At 45.2% G+C, this 26,655-nt stretch overlaps 1 protein-coding gene and 1 long non-coding RNA gene across 2 annotated transcripts; both read left to right on the forward strand.

Annotated features, from left to right (window-relative positions):
* Window positions 1–2,166: 2,166 nt before the first annotated feature.
* LOC109785850 (uncharacterized) lies at window positions 2,167–3,913 on the forward strand. Its single transcript, XM_073505394.1, has 4 exons — window positions 2,167–2,546; window positions 2,631–2,689; window positions 3,085–3,255; window positions 3,652–3,913. Exons 1-3 carry the CDS (start codon window positions 2,358–2,360, stop codon window positions 3,212–3,214), a joined length of 378 nt encoding a protein of 125 aa, XP_073361495.1. The 5' UTR covers window positions 2,167–2,357; the 3' UTR covers window positions 3,215–3,255; window positions 3,652–3,913.
* A 12,137-nt stretch (window positions 3,914–16,050) lies between these two features.
* Window positions 16,051–17,905, forward strand: LOC141020630 (uncharacterized). Its single transcript, XR_012189837.1, has 2 exons — window positions 16,051–16,217; window positions 17,409–17,905. It is a non-coding gene; the product is annotated as an uncharacterized lncRNA (long non-coding RNA).
* Window positions 17,906–26,655: the final 8,750 nt, after the last annotated feature.

Genomic DNA, 26,655 nt, shown 5'->3' on the forward strand with positions numbered 1-26,655 from the left:
CCGCCGCCTCATCCCGGTCTCTCTCAATCTTTTTCCCTCTCTCACATCCCGTCACTTCCACCGTCGGCCAATTGATGAGTGTTTCTAGAATTCTTCGTCCGTCGTCCCTCTCCACCCTCACACACGCGGACACCTATCTTCCTCGCTCGTCGCCGGCCCTGTTCTTATTCGATTCCTTGAGTGATCGTTTCCACGGCCGGGACCAAATCGAGAGTCCCTAGAGCGATCATTTCCCATGCAGCGCGGCGAAAAAAAGAGAGATTCCGTTGATGGACAGACGGGCGGCTCACCTTTGTTGGCCGGCCGTGGAGCGATAACCGCGTGCTGGTTATGCGCCTGGTCGCCATGGGGATTGTCCCAGTGAGGTGCTTCCGGCGACCTCTGCCTTCGATTCCTCTCTGCTCCTACTGCTTGTTCTCTGGCGGGGAGGAGGTGCGACGCGGCGTGTGGAAGACCTAGAACGAGAAGGGGCAAGACGTTCGACGGCGGAGGCAGGGAACCCTGTTCTGCGGCGGCGACGGCAGCGCCATCCCACAACCACAACCTAGGAAAAAGGTCGAGGAGGAGTTGGCGGTGTACTATTTTTTTATCGAGAGAGGAATAGAACAACCAATTCTCATATAATAGTAATGATTTATGCTTGATTTATTAAATTTGGTGTTCAGAAATTGATTAAAGATTGATCATGATTCATTCCTTTCCATATAAAGTTTTCAAATATACCAAAAATTGATCTTATTGGCACATAAAATCGCTTTAAATAGATCGTGGGTAAAATCTGGTTTAAATATGTTTGCGGGATGAAAAAACGGTGGGAAAGAATTAACCGGAGTGAGGCTACCAACTCTCCCCTTAGGAGTAGAGATATGGATTATACAAAAAACACTCTTTAAAACACATTTGGAAAACTGTTTAACAAGTATCTAAAAAATGTTAAACAAGTATTAAGAAAAATGTTGAACAAGAATTTGACAAATGTTGAACAAATATTTGAAAAATGTTGAATAAGTATTTAAAAATGTTGAACACTTATTTGAAAATGTTGAACAAGTATCTTAAAAATGTTGAAAAAGTATTTGAAAAATGTTGAAATAAGTATTAAAAAATGTTGAACAAGTATTTGGAAAATGTTGAATAAGTATTAAAATGTTGAACAAGTATTTGAAAAATGTTGACTAATTATTAAAAAATGTTGAATGAGTATGAAAAATATTGAACGAGTATTTGAAAGTGTTGAATAAATATTAAAAATATTGAATGGGTATTTGAAAAATGTTGAAATAATATTAAAAAATGTTGAAAAAGTATTTGAAAAATGTTGAATAACTAATAATAAATGTTGAACAGTATATGGAAAATATTGAACAAGTATTTGAAAATGTTCAATAAGTATTAAAAGATGTTGAAAAAGTATTCGAAAAATGCTGAAAAAGCGTTCAAACAATGTTAAATGTGTGTAAAAAATTTGACCACTTATTAAACAATGTTTTTAACATATACAAAAATATAGAGTGAAAACGAAAACAAACATAACAAAAAACCAAAAGAACAAAAACATGGAGAAGAAACAAAGAAAACCAAACAAAAAATAAAGAAAAAAGAAACCATATAAAAATGAAGAAAACCCTATCAGAAAACAAAAGAAAAAACAGAAAAATAACCCATGACAAACAATGGAAAAACCCGGCTTCGTTCGCCTCAAGTACAAAATGTGCCAACAACATATTTTGTGCAAAGACACTGGTGCACTGGCTAGCATCGTGAGCTCTCTTCCGGGAGACCGGAGACTGATCCCTGCTTCTCCCAATTTCCCATTCTCTTTTTCATTCATTCGCTGCATGAAAGTGGGCCGGCCCAACTACTCTACAACCTTTGTGCGATTGCTTAATGCGATAAATAACGCTCGCGCGAACGATGCAGCGTGGTATTAGTTGGCTTGGCTGCCAATGGGCCGGCCCAGTTTGCTGCCCGGCTGTGCGTTCTGAGCTATACGACGCACAATGCGTCATGCAGGACGTCCCCGCCTCCTTTTCTGACCGTTGGTGCGCGGCCTCACCTTCCAAAGTATCTTCAACACGAAATAGAAAAAAGAACCCCGGCCCAGTAGCCCACGTCCGTCTTCCAATCCGCCGCCGCCGTCGCCCCCTCATGCCCGTCTCTCCCAATCTTTCCCTCTCTCGCACCCTGTCGCTTCCGCCGTCGGCCGCCGGCCAGTACGCCGTCCCTCCCCGCACTCACGCACGCGCGGCCAGTCCACCGAGGGGAGACTCCATATTGACAACGCGAAACCCTAGACGCCACGGAGATGGAGCATCTCCGCCGCCTCGCCCAGTTCTTGCTCGCCTCAGCTCGCGCGGATGGAGCAGGACGCGCCGCCCGTCCCCTCGCACCAGGCCCAGGACGACGGCGCCGTGGACGGCTGGGCGCGTGACGGCACGGAGCCCCCCCTCCCTTATGGCGCCCCGGCAGAGTGCCCCGAGGCCGCAGATCCTCCTCCCCTCCTCGGCTACGTCTCCTCGGTCGCTCGTGCGCGACCCTCAACTTCTGTGCGTGCCCTTCAACCCTCTGTCAGGAACCTTTGGATTGTATTGTCATTTGTTTCTGATCTGAGAATCCATGGATGCTGGCAGGCAGCGGTGGGAGGAGCCCTACGACGACATGCTCCGGCGACCCTGCATCCGCAAGAAAGGTACTGAACAAACCACACGACCCTTGCTTTGTTAGGGCAAGCGAATTCATATGGTAGTAACGGTTAATAAGATTAGCAGCCGTGGATTCAGTGAAGTGGCTAGAGAATTTCAGAATCCAGACTGTTGCTGCTATAGATCTACTCTGCTCCGCCATTTGGTAACTAAATGGCAATGCAGCAACTGTGTGGTTCACGGTTTATGCGGCAGCTGTTCTTCTACCGATCTTTTTCTAGATTGTGTGTGGTTGGTTAATTTACTGGGTAAACTGCACAGCTCAGTAGCATGGAATGCGCTTGGATGACCGGACAAGTCACATGTTCAGTCAGCCATTCCCTGCCTGCCTATGGCTATGTGTTCCAGCGATATCCTTCTAAATTCCACTTGTTATGTGCAGCCACATGGATTGGGGATATGTACCTCGGTTTGGGTTTAAAGGGGCAATCTTTGAGCATTTGTATATCAACTATCGAGGATCTCAAGTTGACATGGACCGCACTATGATCAAGTGCATTCTGGTGCTATGATGATTGTGACAGAAGATTTTAGCTGCAGAAGCAATCGCCATGTAAGTGTGATGTCTCTTTTGACCCTGCTTTGTTTATTTTTGAAATCATTAATATTTCCATTGCTTTCCTTCTTGCATAATTGCTCTAATCTCCAGAAATTTTGTGTTGATAAAAATTGCTAGTATATGTATCATGAAATTGTATTGAGCAGAATAGGAAAAAGGTCATTTGATTAATGGAATGGATTATTCCTTGACTCTGCTCAATACAGGTCTCAGCTGTGATAATGAAATTGTACTGAGCAGAACAGGAAAACATTTGATTAATGGAATAGATTATGCCTTAACTCTGTTCAAGATAGGTCTCAACTGTGATAATGAAATTGTACTGAGCAAAACAGGAAATATGTTATTTTTTTAATGGAATAGATTATGCCTTAACTCTGCTCGTGACAGGTCTCAGTTCCAATATTAAAAATCAGTGCACCTGAATTACGACACAATTTTTGTCATCTGGAACTGCGCTTATAAGGTGTTTGGTCTTACGCTCCTGAATACAATGTGATATAAAAGGTTCATGAAATCATCAGGTATGGAAATGCTTGGCCGTTTTTGTAAATTACTTAGTACAATATTATCAGTTTGTTTTTTACATTATTTCCCAGTTCTCTTGCAGTACTATTCAACAACCTATCTTCCTGCCTACTAGATAAAAGAGGGGTTTTGTTTACTTAACATGGTTGCCTGATTAACATAGTCATGGTTTCGGTTAGTTATTTTTTCCACTACCGAAGCAACAACTTATCTTCCTACCTACCAGATATACTACTGGCTTAAGAAGCTCCACCATTCTTTTATATGATATTAGAAAAAATTGAGTTCTAACTTTGTTGAAAGACACGCACAGTTCTGATGTTCTGGGGCCAATGTTCATTTCTAGAGGCAAATACTCTCGGATTTCTTAGTGAACTATAATCCCATCTAGATAACCCCCCTCGATATAGCTCCCTTTATTTGTACGACACAATCTAGCATATGACGGCTCTGATTTGGATTGTGCGTGTTTCTCCAAAAACTAGGATTATAGGCCTGAGAATAAACAAATAGCGTTATAAACTTACCTCAAAGCCTATGGGTTGACTGAAGCTTGATAAATAGTTTCAGATGCACTATGGTCTCATAACAGTAGAAATAAACTTCAAGGGAAAGAGAACCATAAGTATAGGTGACTGCATAGTAGAAGATGTGTAATCTGTGTTGCACTATACTGTCTTTATAGAAGCCGACAGAATCAGAGACATCCTAAATTTGGTTTTCTGTTCTTGTCAGTTAAGAAAAGAAACATTAACTCCTGGATTATCAGTAAGGGAATATGCCTTATTAGCATACTCTTATGGTCGTTATTATTGCTCAACGTTGTGAGGAAAAAGAAGAATATTCAGATTTTTCTATTTGTGGTTATATCTTTTGGATAAACAATAGAAGGGTAAACTGCGAAGAAGAAACATAACGACCACCAGTAGTTATATCTTTATTTTGAATTAAACTAAAGTTGACATGATAGCAATATTTTAGAATATTCAGATTTTTTCAATATTTATGGTGATTATATCTTTTGCACATTAACTCTGAAACTGAACTATTTGTGTCGGGCCAGAGAAGCGTAATTTCAATACAAACTGCAATTGCTTGGGCAAGAGAAATCAACTCAATACTACAATTTTCCATATGATGTAGTAAGAGGGGGCGTACCATTGTAAACCGATGTAGGGTGAAGGCTAGCCGCATCTTTGGCGTGTGGTCAAACCCGGCAGGCTGCAACTATGTGGAGCATCCACATTACTGCCACCACATGCTTGCTAAAACAGTTAATATGTTCGTCCCCGTACATCGGCCACATCTTCGGCGGGCATGCTTGATGCCAAAATCGGGCAACTATTGTTGTATTGAGTATCCAGAGATGATAACCGTCATGAAAATCACTGCATGGATCGATGATATCCCACACGGTCTTTTTTGCATCAAAAGCGTGACCCACTTTGGATAAGAATACACCAACCATTTTGGTAATGGGCATCTCAACAGTTCTATTTGGGCCTCATTCCCCTAATATGCTAGTAATTGTCTCCTTTCCTGTATTTCTCTTAGTCTCACTCCCAAACACTTCATGATCTGAGAGAGGGAATGCCAACAGCCATGGCGGTAGTGTCCCCTCCGTCCGTTCATGCAACTTGAGAGGCTCTAGCGATGACGCATGAGGGGCATTGTCGTCACTAAGTTTGCCACCATCCTAGTCGCGACGACAATGCGACAGAGCATATAGTGGAGGGCAGAGAAAGACAGTCGAGGGAAATGGCTTCATTAGAAGAATCCACAACACGCGGATGACCAGTGTAGTAGAGAAGAGGATGAGGGGGAATTACTGGGGAAGCCCAAGGGGACAAGCCAAGTGAGGTAGCCTCAGGTAATGAACAAGGCGGGGAAGTCGCAGGTGATGACGGACTTGATAAAGAAGCCATTAGAGGTAGAAGAAACTTCAATCCCTAGGAAGTAGCGAAGAGGACCAAGATTAGACATAAGAAATCCACTATGATGAGCCTTCACAATGGCAAATGTACTTAGAGCCATTGCCAGTGTTATCGGCATATAGAAGAAGAGTTCGACCATGAGTTGAGAGGTGGACAAGTGTAGGATCATGAGCACTCGCCGAAAACTAGCCGTAGTCACCATCGAGACGAAACGTTCAAACCAGGCATGAGAGGTTTGGTTAAGGCCATAAAAAGTGACGAAGACGACAAACCATGTCATCAAGAAGAGAATACCCATGTGGTGACTACATGTAGACCTCATACAACTCAACACTAAGGAAGGCATTCCTGACATCAAGCCGAGAGACAGACCAGTGGCGAACATAAGCCACAATGAGAAGTGTGCAAAGGCCACGGGAGCAAATGCTCATTGTAGTCTTGGCCATGTTCCCGAGGAAAGCCTTGCGCCACTAGATGAGCTTTGTAACACTCAAGAGAACCATCAGTGTATTAACATTATAGACACACTTACAAGCGATTGGACGAGCACGGGGAGGAAGAGAAATGACGTCCCACGTGTCGATGCGCACAAGAGCAAGAATCTCCTCTACAATCGCATGCCGCCATTCGGGATGAACAAATGCGTCATGATAAGAAGTTGTCTTGAGAAAAGCGGCGCCAGAATAACCATAGTGGTCAATAGGCGGAAGCGAGAGCTCAAAAGCCATAAGTAGGCTGAGCTGGAGGCGATGCATTGCCAACAGGAGAGGGCATTGTAGTAGAGGGAGATGGCTTGTCAGAAGGATCCATGACACGCGGACCACAAGTGTAGTGAAGAAGATGATGAAGGGGAATCATCGGGGAAGCCTCGTGGACGAGCCAGGTGAGGTAGCCTCAAGTAATGAACGAGGTGGGGAAGCCGCATGTGACGATGTGTGGGGTCTATAACAGTAGTACGGGAGGACACGCTGGGATAGGTGGGCGAGGGCAATAAATGAGTGATAAGTGTATCGGGAAAATTGAGGGAAGCATCCTCAACTGGGGGGGGGGGGGGCGAAGCAGAGGATTGACGTGCATAAAAAGGATGACACTCAATGAGAAGTCACATCTCGAGAAATGCGCACCCGATGACTGACAAGATCCCAACACTGATAGCCCTTGTGCTCATCACTGTAACCTAAGAAGACATTCAACAGATTGATCAGACAGTTTGGTGCGTGAAGAACGTAGCAAACACAACCAAACAAAGTGTTTAGTACTCCATCCGTCCGAAAATACTTGTCAGAGAAATGGATGCATCTAGACATACTATAGTTCTAGATACATCCATTTTTATCCATTGGGGGGGGGGGGGGCGAAGCAGAGGATGGACGTGCGTAAAAAGGACGAGATTCAATGAGAAGTCACATCTCGAGAAATGCGCATCCGACGACTGACAAGATCCCAACACCGATAGCCCTTGTCCTCATCACTATAACCTAAGAAGGCATTCAATAGATTGATCGAACAGTTTTGGTGCATGAAGAACGTAGCAAACGTAACCAAACAAAGTGTTTAGTAATCCATCCGTCCGAAAATACATGTCGGAGAAATGGATGTATGTAGACATATTTCAGTTCTAGATACATCCATTTTTGTCCATTTGTGCGACAAGCAATTCCGGACTCGGAGTTGTCAAGGGAATGCCCACAAAGACGCTCGGAATGTCACCATGTAGAGCAAAGGAGGGATGATTATTGATGAGATAGGTGGCTACGATCATCAACGCACTAGCCGCCTCATGAAGTTCGCGATGCTTGCGCTTAGCAACACCATTCTGACCACGAGCACAAGACGAGAACTGAGCAAGTGTGCTTTTCTCAACAAGGAATTCGTGCAGCAAATGAGGGATATACACGAAAGGCATGGATATGAGTGGAAAACTGAGTATGAACCAAGGCGGCAAACTTCTTACAGATAGACCTCACTACAAGAAGGCATAAAATATATCGACTTGTGTCGAGAGAAATCATTATAAAGATAATATAGTGGCGATGGCCTCCTTTCAAGGCAAAGGCAGCTGGATCCCAAACATCAGAGTGAACAAGATCGAAAGGACGCCGAGACAGAGTCTTGCTCTAAGGATAAGGTAATTGAACGTGTTTACCCAAATAACAATCTTGACTGTCTAAAGACACATTACCAGAGACAGATCCATGGAGACCACGTCGAACTAAGGGTGAGAGTCAAGAACCACACATGCGACTGCGACGATCATGCCAGAACGAGTGGGTAGACGAGGTAAGTGAGTCGAAGAGACTGGCGGCGGTGGTAGCGGAGGGAAGGCGAAGCTTGGCACACTCCAGAGGGTGTGTGACTCATAGCACCGAGGGCCAACACCAAGTAGAGAACCCGTGTGCCGATCCTAAATCAGAACAAGAGTCGAAGTCGAGAATGACCCTACAACCAAATTAAAAAATCTATCCTCCTGAAATGAGCTGCCTGTTAAGTATCATTGGCAGTAAGAACATGTACATGAGAATTTAGAGGGCCATTGCGGTGTCGACTGCCTGTGCAGCTATGGTGGCGTGCATCAGGTAACACGAGATGTGGGATTGAGGCGTCACACATAGCAGCCCAAAGTCAGGCGAAGGATGCCCAGTTGGACTGGTAGGGAGCAGAGAGTACATGTGAGGTGTGGGGGAAGGTATGAAAACATTGTTGGGAGCGGATTGTTGTTGCCGTCGTTTGTTGTACTTGGAGACAAGCGTCGAGGGGATGGCGATTGGGGAAGGCGAGAAGATGGCACTGGGAGGAGAAAGGCATCATTTGCCACCGTACATACATATGTGCGTCTGTCATGACAGTGGACGGTTGTGGGCAAATCTAGTATCTACATGTGGGTTTGTTACTAGGCTTGGTTGGATCATAGTTATGATTTGTGCTAGATTCCTTCCTTTGAAGATTGAAGCTGGAGAACTTTAGGGTGTAGTATGATCAACCTGAGATATATCAGATTTATATAGGTATAGTATGGTTGGCATGAGTGTGGTATTGGTGGACTATTGGATCATCTTGGATATTACTACTTGGATTCTAGGTTGGAGGTAACTTGGGCACTTGGATTTGTGATATTTTGACCTAAGTTTATGGATATGGGCATGTAGATGATAAATGGATTGGAGTTGGTAGACTTTGATGATTTTGCTAGCCCTCCTCATATGTATTGGACTTAGATAACTATGATACTAGGCTTGGTTGGATCATAGTTATGATTTGTGCTGGATTCCTTCATTTGAAGATTGAAGCTGGAGAACTTTAGGGTGTAGAGTTATCAACGTGAGATATATCGAATTTATATAGGTATAGTATGATTGAAATGAGTGTGCTATTGGTGGACTATTGGATCATCTTGGATATTGTTACTTGGATTCTAGGTTTAAGATAATTTGGGCACTTGGATTTGTGATATTTTGACCTAAGCTTAGTAGTTTGTATGTGCCCCATATGAATATGAGCCACGGAGATGATACAAATGGATCGGAGTTGGTAGACTTCGATGATTTTGCTAACCCTCCCCAAAAATGTTATGTACAAGATCATCATGGTCGTGGAGGGAAAACTAGGCATGACTCAACCCAATGTATAAGAAGAAATATGATTTTGACCATGCAAATGGAAATACATGTACATGCAGTGCCAACGGAAAAAATGTTAATTTAGTGGATTCTGGTACGAAGCCACCTTGCAAGAGGTTATTGAGTGCAGGCAACCCTGCGTTGGTGAAGGACCCTTCCTTGGCACCGGAGGAAATGAAGTGACAGGGGTCTTAAGACTGTGAGGGAAAAATTGGGACGAGTGACTCAGCTCAGGGTTCCTCTTTGCAAGTTCAAGTGAAAAGGCAGAGGATGGCAGGGCGTGCTGCTCTTGATAGCGTTTGCATCGCTTCTTCATACCTCTCGTGCACTCTTCGTTTCCCGCCGATTCGACTTGGCGTCCTTACCTTGTTTGAGGGTTATGTGTCACGGACTTGGTTCCGCATCCCACGTTCCCTTGCTAGGAGTCCCTAGCCTTGGCGACAGGTAGCGACGTGCACTTGGGCGCTTGGCGTCCTTGGGTAAGTTCGGGGGCGGTGCCCAAGCTTGCAGCTATGGCGACAACTTGCATGGGAGCAGATGATGTAGGAACAAGGCAGCACACGAGTAACTCGCAGCCAGGGAAATGATACCTAGCCGGACATGCAGGCAGTGGAGAGTACACAGGAGGTGTGGGTAGGGGTGAAAACGCTGCCGGGGAGCTGCTGCCGTTAGTTAGCCTTTAGATCCAGAGCTGAGTGGCGAGGGTATGATCAACCTAAGATATATCAGATTTATATATGTATAGTATGGTTGGCATGAGTGCGGTATTGGTGGACTATTAGATCATCTTGGACATTACTACTTGGATTCTAGGTTGGAGGTAACTTGGGCACTTGGATTTGTGATATTTTGACCTAAGCTTAGTAGCTTGTATATGCCCCATTGGATCATCTTGGATATTACTACTTGGATTCTAGGTTGGAGATAACTTGGGCACTTGGATTTGTGATATTTTGACCTAAGCTTAGTAGCTTGTATGTGCCCCATATCTGATATGAGCATGGAGATGATACAAATGGATCGGAGTTGGTAGACTTTGATGATTTTGCTAGCCCTCATATGTATTGGACTTAGATACTAGGCTTGGTTGGATCATAGTTATGATTTGTGCTGGATTCCTTCATTTGAAGATTGAAGCTGGAGAACTTTAGGTGTAGAGTTATCAACGTGTGATATATCGGATTTATATAGGTATGGTATGATTGAAATGAGTGTGGTATTGGTGGACTATTGGATCATCTTGGATATTTGTAGGTTATTGAGTGCAGGCAACCCTGCGTTGGTGAAGGACCCTTCCTTGCGCCGGAGGAAATGAAGTGACATGGGTCTTAAGACTGTGAGGGCAAAATTGGGACGAGTGACTCAGCTCAGGGTTCCTCTTTGCAAGTTCAAGTGAAAAGGCAGAGGATGGCAGGGCGCGCTGCTCTTGATAGCGTTTGCATCGCTTCTTCATACCTCTCGTGCACTCTTCGTTTCCCGCCGATTCGACTTGGCGTCCTTACCTTGTTTGAGGGTTATGTGTCACGGACTTGGTTCCGCATCCCACGTTCCCTTGCTAGGAGTCCCTAGCCTTGGCGACAGGTAGCGACGTGCACTTGGGCGCTTGGCGTCCTTGGGTAAGTTCGGGGGCGGTGCCCAAGCTTGCAGCTATGGTGACAACTTGCATGGGAGCAGATGATGTAGGAACAAGGCAGCACACGAGTAACTCGCAGCCAGGGAAATGATACCTAGCCGGACATGCAGGCAGTGGAGAGTACACGGGAGGTGTGGGTAGGGGTGAAAACGTTGCCGGGAGCTGCTGCCGTTAGTTAGCCTTTAGATCCAGAGCCGAGTGGCGAGGGTATGACGATAGGGGAAGCATGGAAGATTCCTTCCTTTGAAGATTGAAGCTGGAGAACTTTCGGGAGTAGTATGATCAACATAAGACATATCGGATTTGCATATGTATAGTATGGTCGGCATGAGTGCGGTATTGGTGGACTATTAGATCATCTTGGACATTACTACTTTGATTCTAGGTTGGAGGTAACTTGGGCACTTGGATTTGTGATATTTTGACCTAAGCTTAGTAGCTTGTATATGCCTCATTGGATCATCTTGGATATTACTACTTGGATTCTAGGTTGGAGGTAACTTGGGCACTTGGATTTGTGATATTTTGACCTAAGCTTAGTAGCTTGTATGTGCCCCATATATGGATATGAGCATGGAGATGATACAAATGGATCGGGGTTGGTAGACTTTGATGATTTTGCTAGCCCTCCCCATATGTATTGGACTTAGATAACTATGATACTATGCTTGGTTGGATTATAATTATGATTTTTGCTAGATTCCTTTGAAGATTGAAGCTGGAGAACTTTAGGATGTAGTATGATCAACTTGAGATATATCAGATTTATATAGGCATATGTGATTGGCATGAGTGTGGTATTGGTGGACTATTGGATCATCTTGGATATCACTACTTGGATTCTAGGTTGGAGGTAACCTGGGCACTTGGATTTGTGACATTTTTACCTAAGCTTAGTAGCTTGTATGTGCCCCATATGGATATGAGCATGGAGATGATACAAATGGATCAGAGTTGGTAGACTTTGATGATTTTGCTAGCCCTATTGTGTATTGGACTTAGATAACTATGATACTAGGCTTGGTTGGATCATAGTTATGATTTTGTGCTAGATTCCTTTGAAGATTGAGGCACTACTTGGATTCTAGGTTGGAGGTAACTTGGGCACTTGGATTTGTGATATTTTTACCTAAGCTTAGTAGCGTGTATGTGCCCCATATGGATATGAGCATGGAGATGATACAAATGGATCGGAGTTGGTAGACTTTGATGATTTTGCGAGCCCTCCTCATGTGTATTGGACTTAGATAACTATGTTACTAGGCTTGGTTGGATCATAGTTATGATTTTGTGCTAGATTCCTTTGAAGATTGAAGCTGGAGAACTTTAGGGTGTAGTATGATCAACCTGAGATATATCCGATTTATATATGTATAGTATGATTGGCATGGGTGCGGTATTGGTGGACTATTGGATCATCTTGGATATTACTACTTGAAGGTTGGAGATAACTTGGGCACTTCGATTTGTGATATTTTGACCTAAGCTTGGTAGCTTGTATATGCACCATATGGATATGAGCATGGAGATGATACAAATGGATCGTAGTTGGTAGACTTTGATGATTTTGCTAACCCTCCCCAAGAATGTTATGAGTACAAGATCATCATGGGAGGATGATTTGGATTAATTAGAATAGATGGCAATTTCAGTGGTATGTGCCTTTTTGGGGCAGCTGATCTTGCTTTTATTATGTGTTGGATGCAATAGTAGTAGGAGAGTATGACTTATGAAGTGATATTATATTCTTGGATAAATAGATATTTAATGAACCTTGGGTGATTGTGATCTTGAAAAAAAATCTCGTGGATGATAACTTCTAATTTTTGTATTTGTATCTATAGTCATCAAGTGCAAGCTTGCTTTATATTGGACTTGCAAACCGTGATAGGCTTGGTTGGGTCATGATTATGATTTGTTCTAGATTCCCACCTTTGAAGATTGAACCTGGAGAACTTTTGGGTGTAGTATGATCAACCTGAGATATATTGAATTTATATAGGTATAGTACAATTAGCATGATTGTGGAATTGGTGGAGCATTGGATCATTTTGGATTGAATTACTTGTAAGGAAACAAAGTTCTTTGAGTAATAGAAATAGTGTTTGGTTAGATGATATAACTACTTGGATTCTAGGTTGGAGATAAATTGGGCACTTGGATTTGTGGATTTTTTTTACCTAAGATAGTAGCTTGTATGTGCCCCATGTGGATATGAGCATCGAGATGATACAAAGCGATTGGAATTGGCAGACTTTGATGGTTTTGATGGCCCTCCGTAAGAATGTTATGAGTACATGATCATCATGGAAGGATGGTTTGGATTAATTAGAATAGATGGCAATTTTGTTGGTATGTTCCTTGTTGGAGCAGCTGATCTCGAGAAATGCGCATCCGACGACTCACCAGATCCGAACACCGACAACCCTTGTGCTCGTCACTGTAAACCTAAAAAGAACATATTGGTCAGACAGTTTGGTGCGTGAAGAACGTAGCAGAAACTACCAAACAAACGAAGTGTTTAGTAGTTAGGAGAATGCCCACAAAGACACACGAGAGGAATATCATCGTGTAGATCAGAGGAAGTATGAATGTTGATGAGATAGGTGGCTATGATCATCAACGCACTATCCGCCTCATGAAGGTGCCGATGCTTGCGCTCAGAGCGGCACCATTCTGAGCCTGAGCACGAGGATAAGAGAACTGAGCAAGTGTGATAGCTTGCATGTGCCCCATATGGATATGAGCATGGAGATGATACAAATGGATCGGAGATGGTAGACTTTGATGATTTTGCTAACCCTCATATGTACCGGACTTAGATAACTATGATAGTAGGCTTGGTTGGATCATAGTTATGATTTGTGCTAGATTCCTTCCTTTGAAGATTGAAGCTGGAAAACTTTAGGGTGTAGTATGATCTACCTGAGATATATCGGATTTATATAGGTATAGTAGGATTAGCATGACTACGGTATTGGTGGACTATTGGGATCATCTTGGATCTTGCTACTTGGATTCTAGGTTGGAGATAACTTGGGCACTTGGATTTGTGATATTTTGACCTAAGCTTAATAGCTTGTATGTGCCCCATATGGATATGAGCATGGAGTTGGTAGACTTTGATGATTTTGCTAACAACCCCCCCAAGAATGAGTGTGGTGAGATATATCGGATTTATATAGGTATAGTAGGATTAGCATGACTACGGTATTGGTGGACTATTGGGATCATCTTGGATCTTGCTACTTGGATTCTAGGTTGGAGATAACTTGGGCACTTGGATTTGTGATATTTTGACCTAAGCTTAATAGCTTGTATGTGCCCCATATGGATATGAGCATGGAGTTGGTAGACTTTGATGATTTTGCTAACAACCCCCCCAAGAATGAGTGTGGTGAGATGAGATGATACAAATGGATCGGAGTGTAGACTTTGATGATTTTGCTAACCCTCCCCAAGAATGTTACGAGTGCAAGATCATCATGGGAGGATGATTTGGATTAATTAGAATAGATGACAATTTCAATGGTATGTGCCTTTTTGGAGCAGCTGATCTCGCTTTAATTATGTATTTGTGCTAGTTTAGATGCAATAGTAGTAGGAGGGTAGCATAGGAGGTGCCTCCCCCTTGCCACCGTCAAGGCCGAAACCTGGCGAGAGGGAGACATGCATGAGCGGGTCGGGGCAGAAAGCACAAGGCTGCACTGTAGCATCTTCATCGGCACCTCGTTGGCGTCGTCCACCCATGCCCTGACGACAAAGTACGAGAGGTCGAGCCTGTCGAAGGATTCAATGGCCATATGGTAGATTAGGCATTCGGGCAACAGTTCTTGGGTGGTTTGAGGCGAGAACTCCCGCAGGGGATGCGTTGGATGGACAGCCCAACGCTGTAGCAGCATTGAACCGATGTGGCGAAGGTTATCTTGTTCGACCGCCACACTAGGAGCGGCGTGCCACGGTAGTGGACTGCGTCCACCCCACGAACCATGTTGAACCACCGGCAGTGCGTGAAGCTGGCGAAGAATGATCCTAGCTACATGAGAGAGACCTGAAAGCCGTTTGTTCGAAAGCTCCGGGAAGTCGTCCTTATGCCCTCAACAATTTTTACCAGGATTAGAGACGACCTCGTACCCGCCACCATGAGCACCAGCGCCAAATCCCATAGGTAAGAACATATCCTCGATGAGGCACCTCGTCTTGCACGAGCGGGTGTTGCCCCTCGCCGGGTCGTACGCGAACCTAGCCGACATGGAAGGCTCCAGCGACGAAAGGGCGGGTGGCTCCTTGTCGGGAAAGGTGAACCTGGAATGCGTTGGCGATTCGGGTGGTCGAGGGGTGGGGGGGGGGGGGGGGGGGGACCAGCCTGGATTGGACTGACTAGCGGCGGCGGCAGCTGCACTCACGGCCTTGGCGGTGGTCAAGGCGGGGCTAAGAGTAGTGATGGACTCATTAGCGACGGCCAGGTCATCATGTCGGCGCGTGAAAAGTTCCTTCTGAAGCACATCCTCTAGCCCAAGTGGTACATTTGTTCATTTGTGATATGTTCTGTTAGTGTTATGTTCTCGTTGTCTCTTGCTCTGTTTCTCTTGCCCACAGGTACATTTGTTCATTTTCGTAGACCTGCTATGTTCTATTGTAATTCGAGTTCAAATGTCAAGTTGCGCCGCCACAAAATGCTGCTACTTTAACTTCTGTAAGCGCAGCGAGCAGCGTAGGCGGCCGCTGCAGCTGCTCACATGGAACGTATGCCCTGTTGCAGCCTTGCAGGTACCCACATCCCTCCCTCCTCTCGATTTGATCCCCATAAACTCTCAGCTTTATTTCTGTGGATTTTTGTTTTATCTATGCCTGTTATGTCTTTGACAAAATCCAAGCAGATTGAGGGCAAGATTTTGTGCTTAGTTTTTTACTCAAGTATTTCTTCTTTCTCTCAAATTTAGCTCCAATGAACTGAATTTTTTTGGCATCACTTTTTTTACCTGGAGATCATTATCATCTCATCTCACCACACTCATGCCACATAACCTGGCGAGCTCACTCCTTACTTATTCTATGTACCACATTTGTAGATCAGTTTAAGGTACTGTTAATGAACCAAAAGTTAATGTTGTTGGCCTTGCCAAAATGCCATGAAGCTTAACATTCGACACTTCCTTCAAAGGGGTCCTTCAGCCTCCAAGGAGAAGGGAAGTGATGTCTGACAGGGAAAGAAACTAGGCGAAGCTCTGGATGCTCGATCGGGTACGCACCCAATTAGCACTCTACTTCGTCGGTTGTCCACTGAAATTTGCTCCATGACATCTTGCTTGCCATGTGGTCTCCTTACCTCAAGTAAACTATACAACCAAATGATTGTTCCAAAAATTCAAATTTGCACCATGCTTTCCACCTGATCTGCCAGTTTAACTATCTTAATTGTACCGCAGACATTTGATGTGTGGTAGTACGTGTGTGATGAAGCATGGTGTAGTAGCAAACTAGCAACTGTTTCTGACATACCATGGATTTCTTTCTGCCTCTATTTGATGCTCGGTGGTGCTGATCCGAAGGTCCGTGCGGACCCTGCTCTGGACATATGTCTCCTTAATTTCCGTGTGCAATTGTGCAATCCATGCTTTACACTTTAAAATGAGAATAAAATTTAGCTCATGTTGCCCTTCCATCATGCACCCAGAATATATTACCTTTCTGCTTTTTATATTTTGGTTGGGCATGTTTCATGATCAGAGGATCGATGATTTGTGATGATTTGTTATGCTAGACAATGGAAATAAGATTTGGTGGAAAACAAATGATATGATAGGTGATTTATGATGTACTACTATTTTAGATAACAATACTAAGCTTTTATTTGGTTGTTCTGCATTTTTCCCTTTGCGAAGATAGATATTATAAGAGATAAACATCATGTACAGGTTAACTTTTTGTGTGCCTATTAGTATGCCTTGCTGCCAAGTGGAAATAGTCTATATGATGCTCAAAAATAGAGCTTCCTGGTGGGAAGGATGAGGCACACTCATTGATACTTTGGTTTTATATCCATTTGTTATGCAGTTTTTCTCTTCCAAGCATATAAACTTTAGCAAATTAGAGTGTGCAATCAAGTCTCCTAAGTGAACATTTTTACCATATTATCAAGTTTGAGGGCATATACGATACGAGCATATAAGATAAGAGCATGTCATGCTACCTGAAAATCTGCCTGGAGATCTAATTCCGTATTTTTTCTATTTTGTCGTTTAGAAAACCAGTTTCCTGAGTTGTTAGTCTGAGTATTCAAATTGATCCGCAGAGTTCAGGGCTTCTGGATGGAAGAGTTTCCTACAACGTCAAAATCTTAGTACTCTCTACATAGACTTCATAATTATGCCTGACTTTTTCTGAGGAATTGTTGAAGTATGCCTTTTCTTTGGGTTGTTTGTGCATTTGCAGTGTTGGAGGTGTTAGTGCAAGATTGTAGAGTTGGAAAGTATAGTAAAACGTCAGTTGGTGCAGGGACTTGGTGAAGCCATCAGCCTCAACTGTGTCTGCTTCCCCGATGGTTTTGACTTCTGACTAGTGATTCTGATGCATATTACTTGATGATTTGGTCTTTGTGGCAACTTTCAGTTTGAACTGGCATTCAGTGGCTTCATCCTCTTTGGTGCAGCCTGGAGTTAGTAGTGTGCACATCTGAATCTCTTGACTTTTTCCTGAAGCATATTACGTGGTTTATGGTGTCTGCTAACTTGCATGCGATTTTGATGGAATCTGATCTTGTTTTTTGCTCCCAGTATATACAAAAGGCTAGAAGTAAATGATGGAAGATCCTTTAGTCTCAACGAGGGTTCTACTTTTGTACTCAAAGTTTGTATGGTAGATAATCAAATTTTGTTCTTTAGCTTGCAAAATTATCAGCTTATAGAGAAGTAAATGTTGCATTGAGCTCTTATTATCTCCACTAGCAGGCAGAAGAGTTTAAGCCTGTCATTTAGCAAATGTGTAGCTTAATTTATTGTTGCTTGTATCTGCTACTAATAGTTTATTGTGTTTTGGTAAGTGAAAATAATATAGTGAGCAGTATGGATCACTTAGTTAATTACATGACTTGGAGGCATTCAGGATGCATGAAAAAGTTCAGCAGGGTGAGCACTGGTCTAAGAGAGTACACTATCTAGCTAAATTATTTACAGATGAAGATAAAGTTGGTGGAGTTGCTTGTGGCCTGTCAGCACTCCGGATGATTTGCTATTGGCCTTCATGCTTGGAGTCGAGAGAATAATTCTTTTAAGCTCTGGTTGTTATATATTCTTGGCAGACCTGAGTGTTTGGGTTTATATTGGATTTTCGTGCAGAAAAGATCCGCTGGCTTTGTATGCTCTCATGTACAGTGTGCTCAGAGGATGGCAGAGTTGCAATGATATCTTTGTTCGATGTATCATCTGCCATTGGTACATAGGATGAAGAAGGTGGGATGGCCAGGCAGCGTGTTGATCATCAGGAGTAGCGGTAACTGGTCTTAATTCTCTAAGTATTCTGTTGCTCATACATGGAAATGTAAATTGCTTGGGATGTACCTTGGCCATGGCTGTGCATCTGGACAGTTAGAACAACCATATGATCCATTTCCATCTGTTCTCGTTTTCTCCCAGCAAACTTTACAACTCATATACCACCAGTTATTTCAGTGACTTTGATTCTCAGCTTATAGTATTTCTTCTACACATGTATTGAAAATATGTATTCCGGCCGAAAGTATATGTAGTTGTAGAAATGACGGTGGATTATTTTTAAATACCAGTGTCAGTGGGATCAACCAAAGCATTGATAGTGATTTCTGTTGTTTCTTGGCGACCTTGCCCTGTATTTCGCTGCTGAATTGCATATGGCATATTTTTGGAAAAACTATGTTGCCAAACTAGGCTAGTGTGGCTTTTATCTCAGGTATGTCAACATTCACCTGCCACCTTGTCGATGTTTAACTACGATATGGAAACCCGTAACACCTAAATTTTGAAGAAACGATGACTGAATGTTTGTACCTGCATATTGATATATCGTTGTTCCAAAAAAACAGTATTACAACAGGCTCCCTTTTAGATAGATTGTGTAGCGTATCTACATCAAATGATCGTGCAAAATCTCCTGAAAGTGTAACATTTGCATCTTTTCTGTAGAAATTGCAGAGTTATTTCACATCCAGTTATTTTACATCACACAAATTGCAGAGTTATTTCATATCCAGAGATTATGATAAGAGTATATACTGTCCGTCCGAATATCCGACGCCTAGGCTCTCGAGCATTTCCAGTAGGAGGCAAAAGGTCCGTGATGACAATAATTAGGCCAACAACATCTGTAGATTCGAGGAAGCAATAATCCTCAAGACTGATAAAGGAGAAACTGCCATGGATACTGAATCTGTAGACAAACATCGATAAAAACTAACCTGACATTACCACATTTGACCCGATATGTTTTTCAAGCTCACAAAATGGGAGCGCATTATGAGCAAGTAAGAGGAAACTTGCTGACTGGGGAGTGACAGGAACGACACTGGTTGTATTAATAAAAGAGCGAAAAGTGTAACGTCCACACGTGTGGGGGTTAGCCAACTCATCCACATGCCTCCATCACCATCCAGTAACTTCTGCACGAATCTTGGCACGAATTAGCTGATTTTGTATGCCACGTAGGACAACTCGCGTGTGTGGTGTGTGAGAGAGGTTGCCCACACATTCGTTTTACCACACGGAGGGGCGGTGTGGTGGCGTTTAGCAGTTCGCCCACACACCAGTTTTCAGTCACGCACAAGGGCTGGTGTGTGGGCGTTTGCCATCTCGCCCACACGCCCGCCTCCTCTCCCACACCCAAGCTGCCAGTTGCCATGCGTTTTGCATGGTACATGGCAAACTGCCCTAGTGTGATTGCAAGCAGACGGCAACTCTCTTTTTTTTTACCCGAACATGTCAACTGCCCTAGTGTGATGGCAACTGCCCTAGTGTGATTGCAAGCAGACGGCAACTCTCTTTTTTTTTACCCGAACATGTCAGTTGCCATATGTTTTGCATGGTACATGGCAAACTGCCCTAGCGTGCACGTAAGTAGATGGCAACTCTTTCTTTTTACATGGCAGCTGCCCTAGCGTGCTTGTGAGCACATGGCAACTCTCTCTTTTACCTGAACATGTTTTTTTACCTTGCCTTTTCTTGTAGTGCTACATGGCAACTGCCTAGTGTTAGTAGGGGGCAACTCTCAAAGTTTTGAAATCATGGCAACTGCAGTAGACCAGACCACACATGGCAACAACTGTAGTTGTTCAAAAAATGGCAATCTGGAACTTTGACCTGAGATGGCAACTGTAGTTGAGAAAACATGGCAACTGTAGTTGTCCAACATGGCAACCGTAGTTCAGCGACATGGCAACTGCACTTAAAAGAACATGGACGAGGGTCCGGCCCATGGCAACTGCGGGCGCGCGGTGAAGTGTCACGTGGGGAGTGCGGGACCATGAGGTACAAGGCCTGACGTACCGGGCGTGTGGGCATTATCTATTTCGCCCACACGCACGCGTGTAAGAGGGACCGGGAGGGAAAAAAAGGCGTGTGGGCGCTAGTTGTTTTGCCAACACACAGGCGTGTGGGCTGGTCCTCTTAGGCACCACACAGAACGTGTGGGCAGATCCCTTAACGCCCACACGTGTGGCAGTTATCGGTGTCCTAAAAAAGAGCTGTCAAGTAGAGCTCAATCTTGTACACCCTTCTCGAATCTTATTTTAAAACTTGGCCATTTAATCCTTTGGGATGACTCCTGCTGCTGTTCCTCCCTGCAAAGAAGCTTAATCATATTTTTCAACATTTCTAAGGTGAAGTACTAAGGGAAGTGAGTCTAGTTGCAAAATGTAGCTATTGTTTTTACCTTTCAATACACCATAACAAAGTTCAGGCCATATAATGTAGAGGAATCCACGCTCCAGTACACCCATATCCTTCCGACGCAAATAAACGTAAGACCGTACGCCTTTGGGCAGATCTTTGAGCAGTGCACCTTCCATCAGTGGCACTGTCAGCCTATGTAGTCTGTATCAAGACGAAGAAGAAATCAACTAATTGTAAATCTGTCTGACAGAGAGGATGAAGGAGCAGAGAAGGAAGAGGAAAAATAAGGACTTGTGAATGCATTTAGTCTGCATCAATATAATTGCGGCCAAAGAAGAAGAAATTCAGACAATAACTTTGACTCATCGTAAGATTTTTTTTGATATATGTTGTGATTCTCCGGAAACCGCCTGTGCCACAACATCAAACTTGTCACACTCAGCTGTTAAATCCTCAACAATGAGAACAACAACTTCTGAAATAGTAGGACCAGAATATCGACTTCCATGAACACCTCCATCTCCATAAAATTGAATAGCAAGATTCGGTGCATCAACAGATTGCAACCTTTTGCGAGCACTTCTAATCTTCTATGCATTCGCACATGGTGATTATGAGCGTCAAGCATTTCAGTGAGCGCCAACACAACAAAAGGGTCCGGCTGACCTGGACCACCTCCTTCATAAAAAATATTCAATCGGCACCCCATCACCAGAATCAACAATATATAACTGAGCAAATTTGGGCGACTCTGCTACTTCTCTGTCCAACTCACCCGTAACACTTTAGCATTGCATCTTTTGTCTTCATAATGTTGTAGACACCCTCTTCATCCTAAATTAAGAATGATAATCAAATGGTAATACCCCACTGAAAAAACTACGAATACATCATGTAAGTCTTCGTTTTATATTTATTAAATTCGTAGCAAGTTCATATATCTTCAGCCACTTGACATTTCACATGAGAACTCAATTGAAAAAATATGACCCGTTTGGTGATGACGATGGCTTCGATTTCCACCTCCGGGAGGGAAGTTCCCTTGGCGGAATCGCTCCGCCGAAGGGCAAAAGTGCTCCTGCCCAAGTTCCGCCTCGAGACGGCGGCGCTCTGTCCTGAAAGTCCTCTCCTTATTTTTTCTAGGTCAAAAGACCTTATGTACCAGAAGATGGCCGAAGGTGGGCCTGGGCCCCCACTACCCACCTGGGCGCGCCTGGAGAGGGGGGGGGGGGGCGCCTGGGTGCCCCTGGTGGTTCTTTTCTCCAATATTCATTATATATTCTAAAATAATTCTCCGTAAAATTTCAGCCCATTTGAAGATGTGCAGAATAGGTATCTTTAACATAGCTTTTTTCATGTCTGCTATTTCAGCTGTCAGCATTCTTTCTCTTTGTGTAAACCTTGCATATTAAGAGGGAAAATGCATTAGAATTACTCCACAAAGTATTAATATGCATAAAATACTATAAATAATAGTAGGAAAACATGATGCAAAATGGACATATCACACCTCAAGCCACTCCTCGCCTTCCCCACCGACCAACCGCTGCGCGATCATCCCCTGCTCACTGTCACCTCCCGCTACTCGCGTCCTCGAGTAGGAGGCACCGCTACTCATGGGGCTTATCGGCGCGCTCCTTGCCCCCACTCCAGGTCCATGTTCTCCCACAACACTCTCCCCATCTACACTCCATCTCTCCCAGCAGCCGATCCAGCCGAGAAAGACAAAAAAACACAAGAGCCACAATTGGTTAATTACTCAATTGCGATGATTTATCGATTCCGGGCGAAGTTCGATGAAGGACGGTTGTCGGTGTCAAAACCAGCCGATCTCGGGTAGGGGGTCCCGAACTATGCGTCTGAGGATCGAAGGTAACAAGGGACAAATGGGACACGATGTTTACCCAGGTTTGGACCCTCTTAATGGAGGTAAAACCATACGTCCTACTTGATTGTCTTTGATGAGTATAGGGGTTACAAGATTTGATCTACCTCGAGATCGTAATGGCTAAACCCTAGCAGTCTAGCCTATGTGAATTCTGATAGCCTCTACGGACTAAACCCTCCGGTTTATATACACACCGGAGGGGCCTAGGGTTGTACAGAGTCGGGTTGTAGAGGAAGGAAATTAGATATCCGGACACCAATCTTGCCATCCACGCATAGGGAAGTCCTACCTGGACACGGGGGAAAGTCTTCCGCTTTATATCTTCACGGCCCATCAGTCCGGCCCACACCAAATAGCCCGGACATCCGAGGACCCCTTAATCCAGGACTCCCTCAATAGCCCCTGAACCAGTCTTCAATGACGATATTCTCGGCACGCGGATTGTCTTCGGCATTGCAAGGCGGGTTCCTCCTCCTGAGTACTTCAAAGCAATCTTCAAAAGAACTATATCCGGCTCTGTATAATTGTGGCAACCCTTGGTCACGAAGGTAAGATATCAAACAAAACAGTGTCTTCCCACTGACAACTCTTTTTCGGCGAAACGTCATGTCTGGCCTTTTAACATTTCGAACCATTTTTACACCTCCCGCTTCGCGTTTCGAGGCACAACCTCCATTGACACGTCTTGTCAAAACAGAGATCTTGTCCGCCCTTTACGGGATCCTCATCAATACGGGTTTGGGTAATCCAACTGTGACATTCGCACGACCCCTTGGGAAGAGGTGAGTTTTAAGGCTTGAGGGGGGCGTTTTGATATCCACTGCCTATATAAGAGGGTAAAGATTCCTCTTTTTTCCCCATGCCTTCTTCCTTCTCTTGCTTTCCCATCTTCAAGCTCCAACGCCCAAACTTCAATCTTTCCCACCGCCACCAGCCTCCCCAGCCATGTCAGGATCTGGTTCAAAGGGAAAGTGGGAGGCCTCCTCCATCACCGAGAAGGATGTCAAGGAGCTCCAGGTGGCGGGATATCTGTCCACGGACATCGCGCACAGGCTCCCTGCCAAGGATCAAGTCATTCCCACTCCGGAGCCCGGCGAAAGGGTCGTATTCCCCCTACTTCCTCCGTGAGCTAGGGTTTCCCCTCCATCCCTTCATCCAGGGCCTTACGTTTTACTACGGTCTAGATTTCCATGATCTAGCCCCGAATTCTTTCCTCCACATCTCGGCGTTCATCGTCGTGTGTGAGGCTCTACTCCGCATCCCCCCACACTTTGGCTTGTGGCTCAAAGTCTTCAACGTGAAGCCGAAGGTGGTCGATGGGTAGCACGCGGACTGCGGCGGGGCCATGGTGATAAAACTTCCCAAAGCCGTCTGGCCCAAAGGGGCTTTTGTGGAGACAATCAAGGTGTGGCAGCAGGAGTGGTTAGACATTACCGAACCCTGTGATGCCAAGTGGGCGACCGCACCTGGCTTCAGATCCGGACACCCGACGAGACTCACCTCGTGGACCACCAAGGGTCTGGATTGGGGGTCCCAGCCAAAGGTGTTGATGCTGCAACAGCGCATCTCCAATGTGTGGGGCAAAAATACCGGACTCACGAACGTGATCCAGGTGATGGTCTTCCGCCGTGTCCTCCCCTGTCAACTCCGGGCCTCCCCTATGTGGGAGTTCAATCCGGATGAGCCTCGGACCTTGCAGCGCTTCTTCGGCACCACGCACAAAGATATATGGAAGCAACTTTTCAAGGCCCAGAAAAGTTGGCCCATGGAGAGCGAAGACACCGGGCTCGATATAGAGAACCCGGCCTTAGTGGTAAGCGTGACCCTTCTGAAGATTTATTTGATTAACACTTCGGATGTGATAAGAATTATATTTTCCCTTTTTCACACAGGGCTGGACGAAGAAGGCAGAGCAGATTGACTGCCCAGCGCCATTACCTGAGAATCCGGCCACTCCTCAACTGACGGAGATGCTAGTTTTGGCGCCATATCAGGCACCGGAGAAGAAGGCCAAGAAGAAGGGCAAAGAAAACAAAGGCGGCCCTCGCCATAGAGGTCCCTCGGATGCCATGTCCGGAGAAACCGAAGCCCTCTCCTGCCATGAGGGGGGCGAGGACGAAGAAGAGGAAGAAGCAGAAAGTGACTCCCCTCACAAGGGGAGGAAGAAGAAAAGGACGGCCTCCGAAGATCCGGAGGAGGAGGCGCCCAAGAGGGGGAACATCGTCCTCCAGGACAGTTCGGACTCGGAGTCCGAACAAATCCGCAAGAAGCTACCTAGGGCGAAGCCCCTGGCCGCATCGTAAGTGTGCGGATTCTCATTGTTTCTTTGTAATGCGCCCCTTCTATTATGTAAGTTATTTTTCTATGCGTTCTTCAGCCCTCCATGCGAGCTTCTGAACACTCCATTATCGGAGGGGAGTTATCTGCCACCTGACATGGCAGAGATTGAGACGCCGCCACGTGCCCCCTCGCCCCTCACCGCTGATGACACCGAGGTGTTATCCCAAAGGACCTCTCCTGGCCGCGGAGGGGCGGGCGTAGCTGTCGAGAAGGCGCCCGAGGGCAACACCTTGGTCGCCGAAGACATGGGGGAGGTCACCCCTATGGAAACTGATGGTGGGGACCGTCAACACTCCGGGCCCCAACTGGACACTCCCCCAGAGACCAATGTGGCTCCGGGATTGAGCGAGGAGCCCCTTTCGAAGGAGGGGGGAGCATCAGCTCCATCGGCGACCTCGACTAATCCGGAGGCACCAAACACCCTAGCGGAGGCACTACAATGTGCTTCCATCGCGGAGGAGCACCGCACCCTGATGGGTGTGGTGGTAGAGAAGGTTCAGTCCGCCAAGAGCGGGCTGAATGAAGCTTTTACCAGCCTACTGATAGGCTTCTAGGTATGCGACGTAATGCTCCAGACGCTTTTTCATATAAAGGAATATACCTGTGTATAGATAGTAGCCCCTGAGACTCTGCCTGGTTTTGAGAGAAGCCAGACAGAGGATCACATAGTATTCGGAAGAGGTAACATACTTGTCTATTCTGTAACAGGCTTCCCCGTTGGCAGCAACCGCCCAGGCCGCCGAAGTTTCCGAGCTCAATCGGAAGCTGAAGGTGGCCGATGAAGAAATCGACCGCATCAACAAGCGGTTCGATGAGACGCAAGGTATGCGTATATTTTTAAGAGTTGAGCTGTATATCATAAGTGATAGCTATGTTCAGAGAATAACTCATGTAATGTATTTGAACATAGTGAGTGCAGCCGAGGTCGAGACCCTCAAAGGCGCACTTGCCCGAGCCCAGAAAGAGGCGAAGGCAAACAAGGCAGCCGTGGATAAAGCGGCTGCGGAACTGAAGACCGAACAGGCCGCCCGCCGTCAACACGAAGCTTGGGTGACCGAGGTCCAGCAGGAGCTAAAGGACGCCATCCTCAAGTGCAAGGGTTTGGAGGATAAGGCTTTGGCTCAATCTTTTGAACTTGCAAAAGCTCTCCAAGATGCTAAGGCGGCACAGGTGGAGTCCCGAAGTGCTCGCGAGGAGATCCATTAGGCGAGGCAGATAGCGGTTGGTAAGCCCTTTCGTTTGCATAGTATTTTTGGAGGCTTAGCGGTATGTGTTACTCACACGGCTGTGGAGTTCTCCAGACGCGTTTGTGGATCTTCCGAAGAGTGTCGCCGATGCCGCACATTTTTTCCGAGCCCAGGAGGGGAACTCGACTGAGAAGCTGTTCTAGTCGCAGTTTCTTGCGCCGGAGCATCCGACGCCTCTAAATGACCAGATGAAGCAGCTAGTGGAGCTACATAGGATGGCCGGTTTGGCCATGAAGGATCTCATAGTCTGATTATGGCCAGCCGGACCAATTCCTAGTAGCTACTTTGGTTTGGTGAGGCGACTCGTCGATGCGCTGCCCCGAATTGAAGCTGTGAAGCGTTCGGCG

Source organism: Aegilops tauschii, chromosome 7 (assembly GCF_002575655.3).
Source record: "Aegilops tauschii subsp. strangulata cultivar AL8/78 chromosome 7, Aet v6.0, whole genome shotgun sequence".
Lineage (NCBI taxonomy): Eukaryota > Viridiplantae > Streptophyta > Magnoliopsida > Poales > Poaceae > Aegilops > Aegilops tauschii.

Bases quoted from the DNA above. Each gene is read 5' to 3' on its own strand.
- LOC109785850 (XM_073505394.1), top strand. From the start codon at position 2,358: ATGGAGCAGGACGCGCCGCCCGTCCCCTCGCACCAGGCCCAGGACGAC. The intron at 2,547-2,630 runs GTGCGTGCCCTT...GGATGCTGGCAG, and splicing joins GTGCGCGACCCTCAACTTCT to GCAGCGGTGGGAGGAGCCCT. The intron at 2,690-3,084 runs GTACTGAACAAA...TGTTATGTGCAG, and splicing joins ACCCTGCATCCGCAAGAAAG to CCACATGGATTGGGGATATG.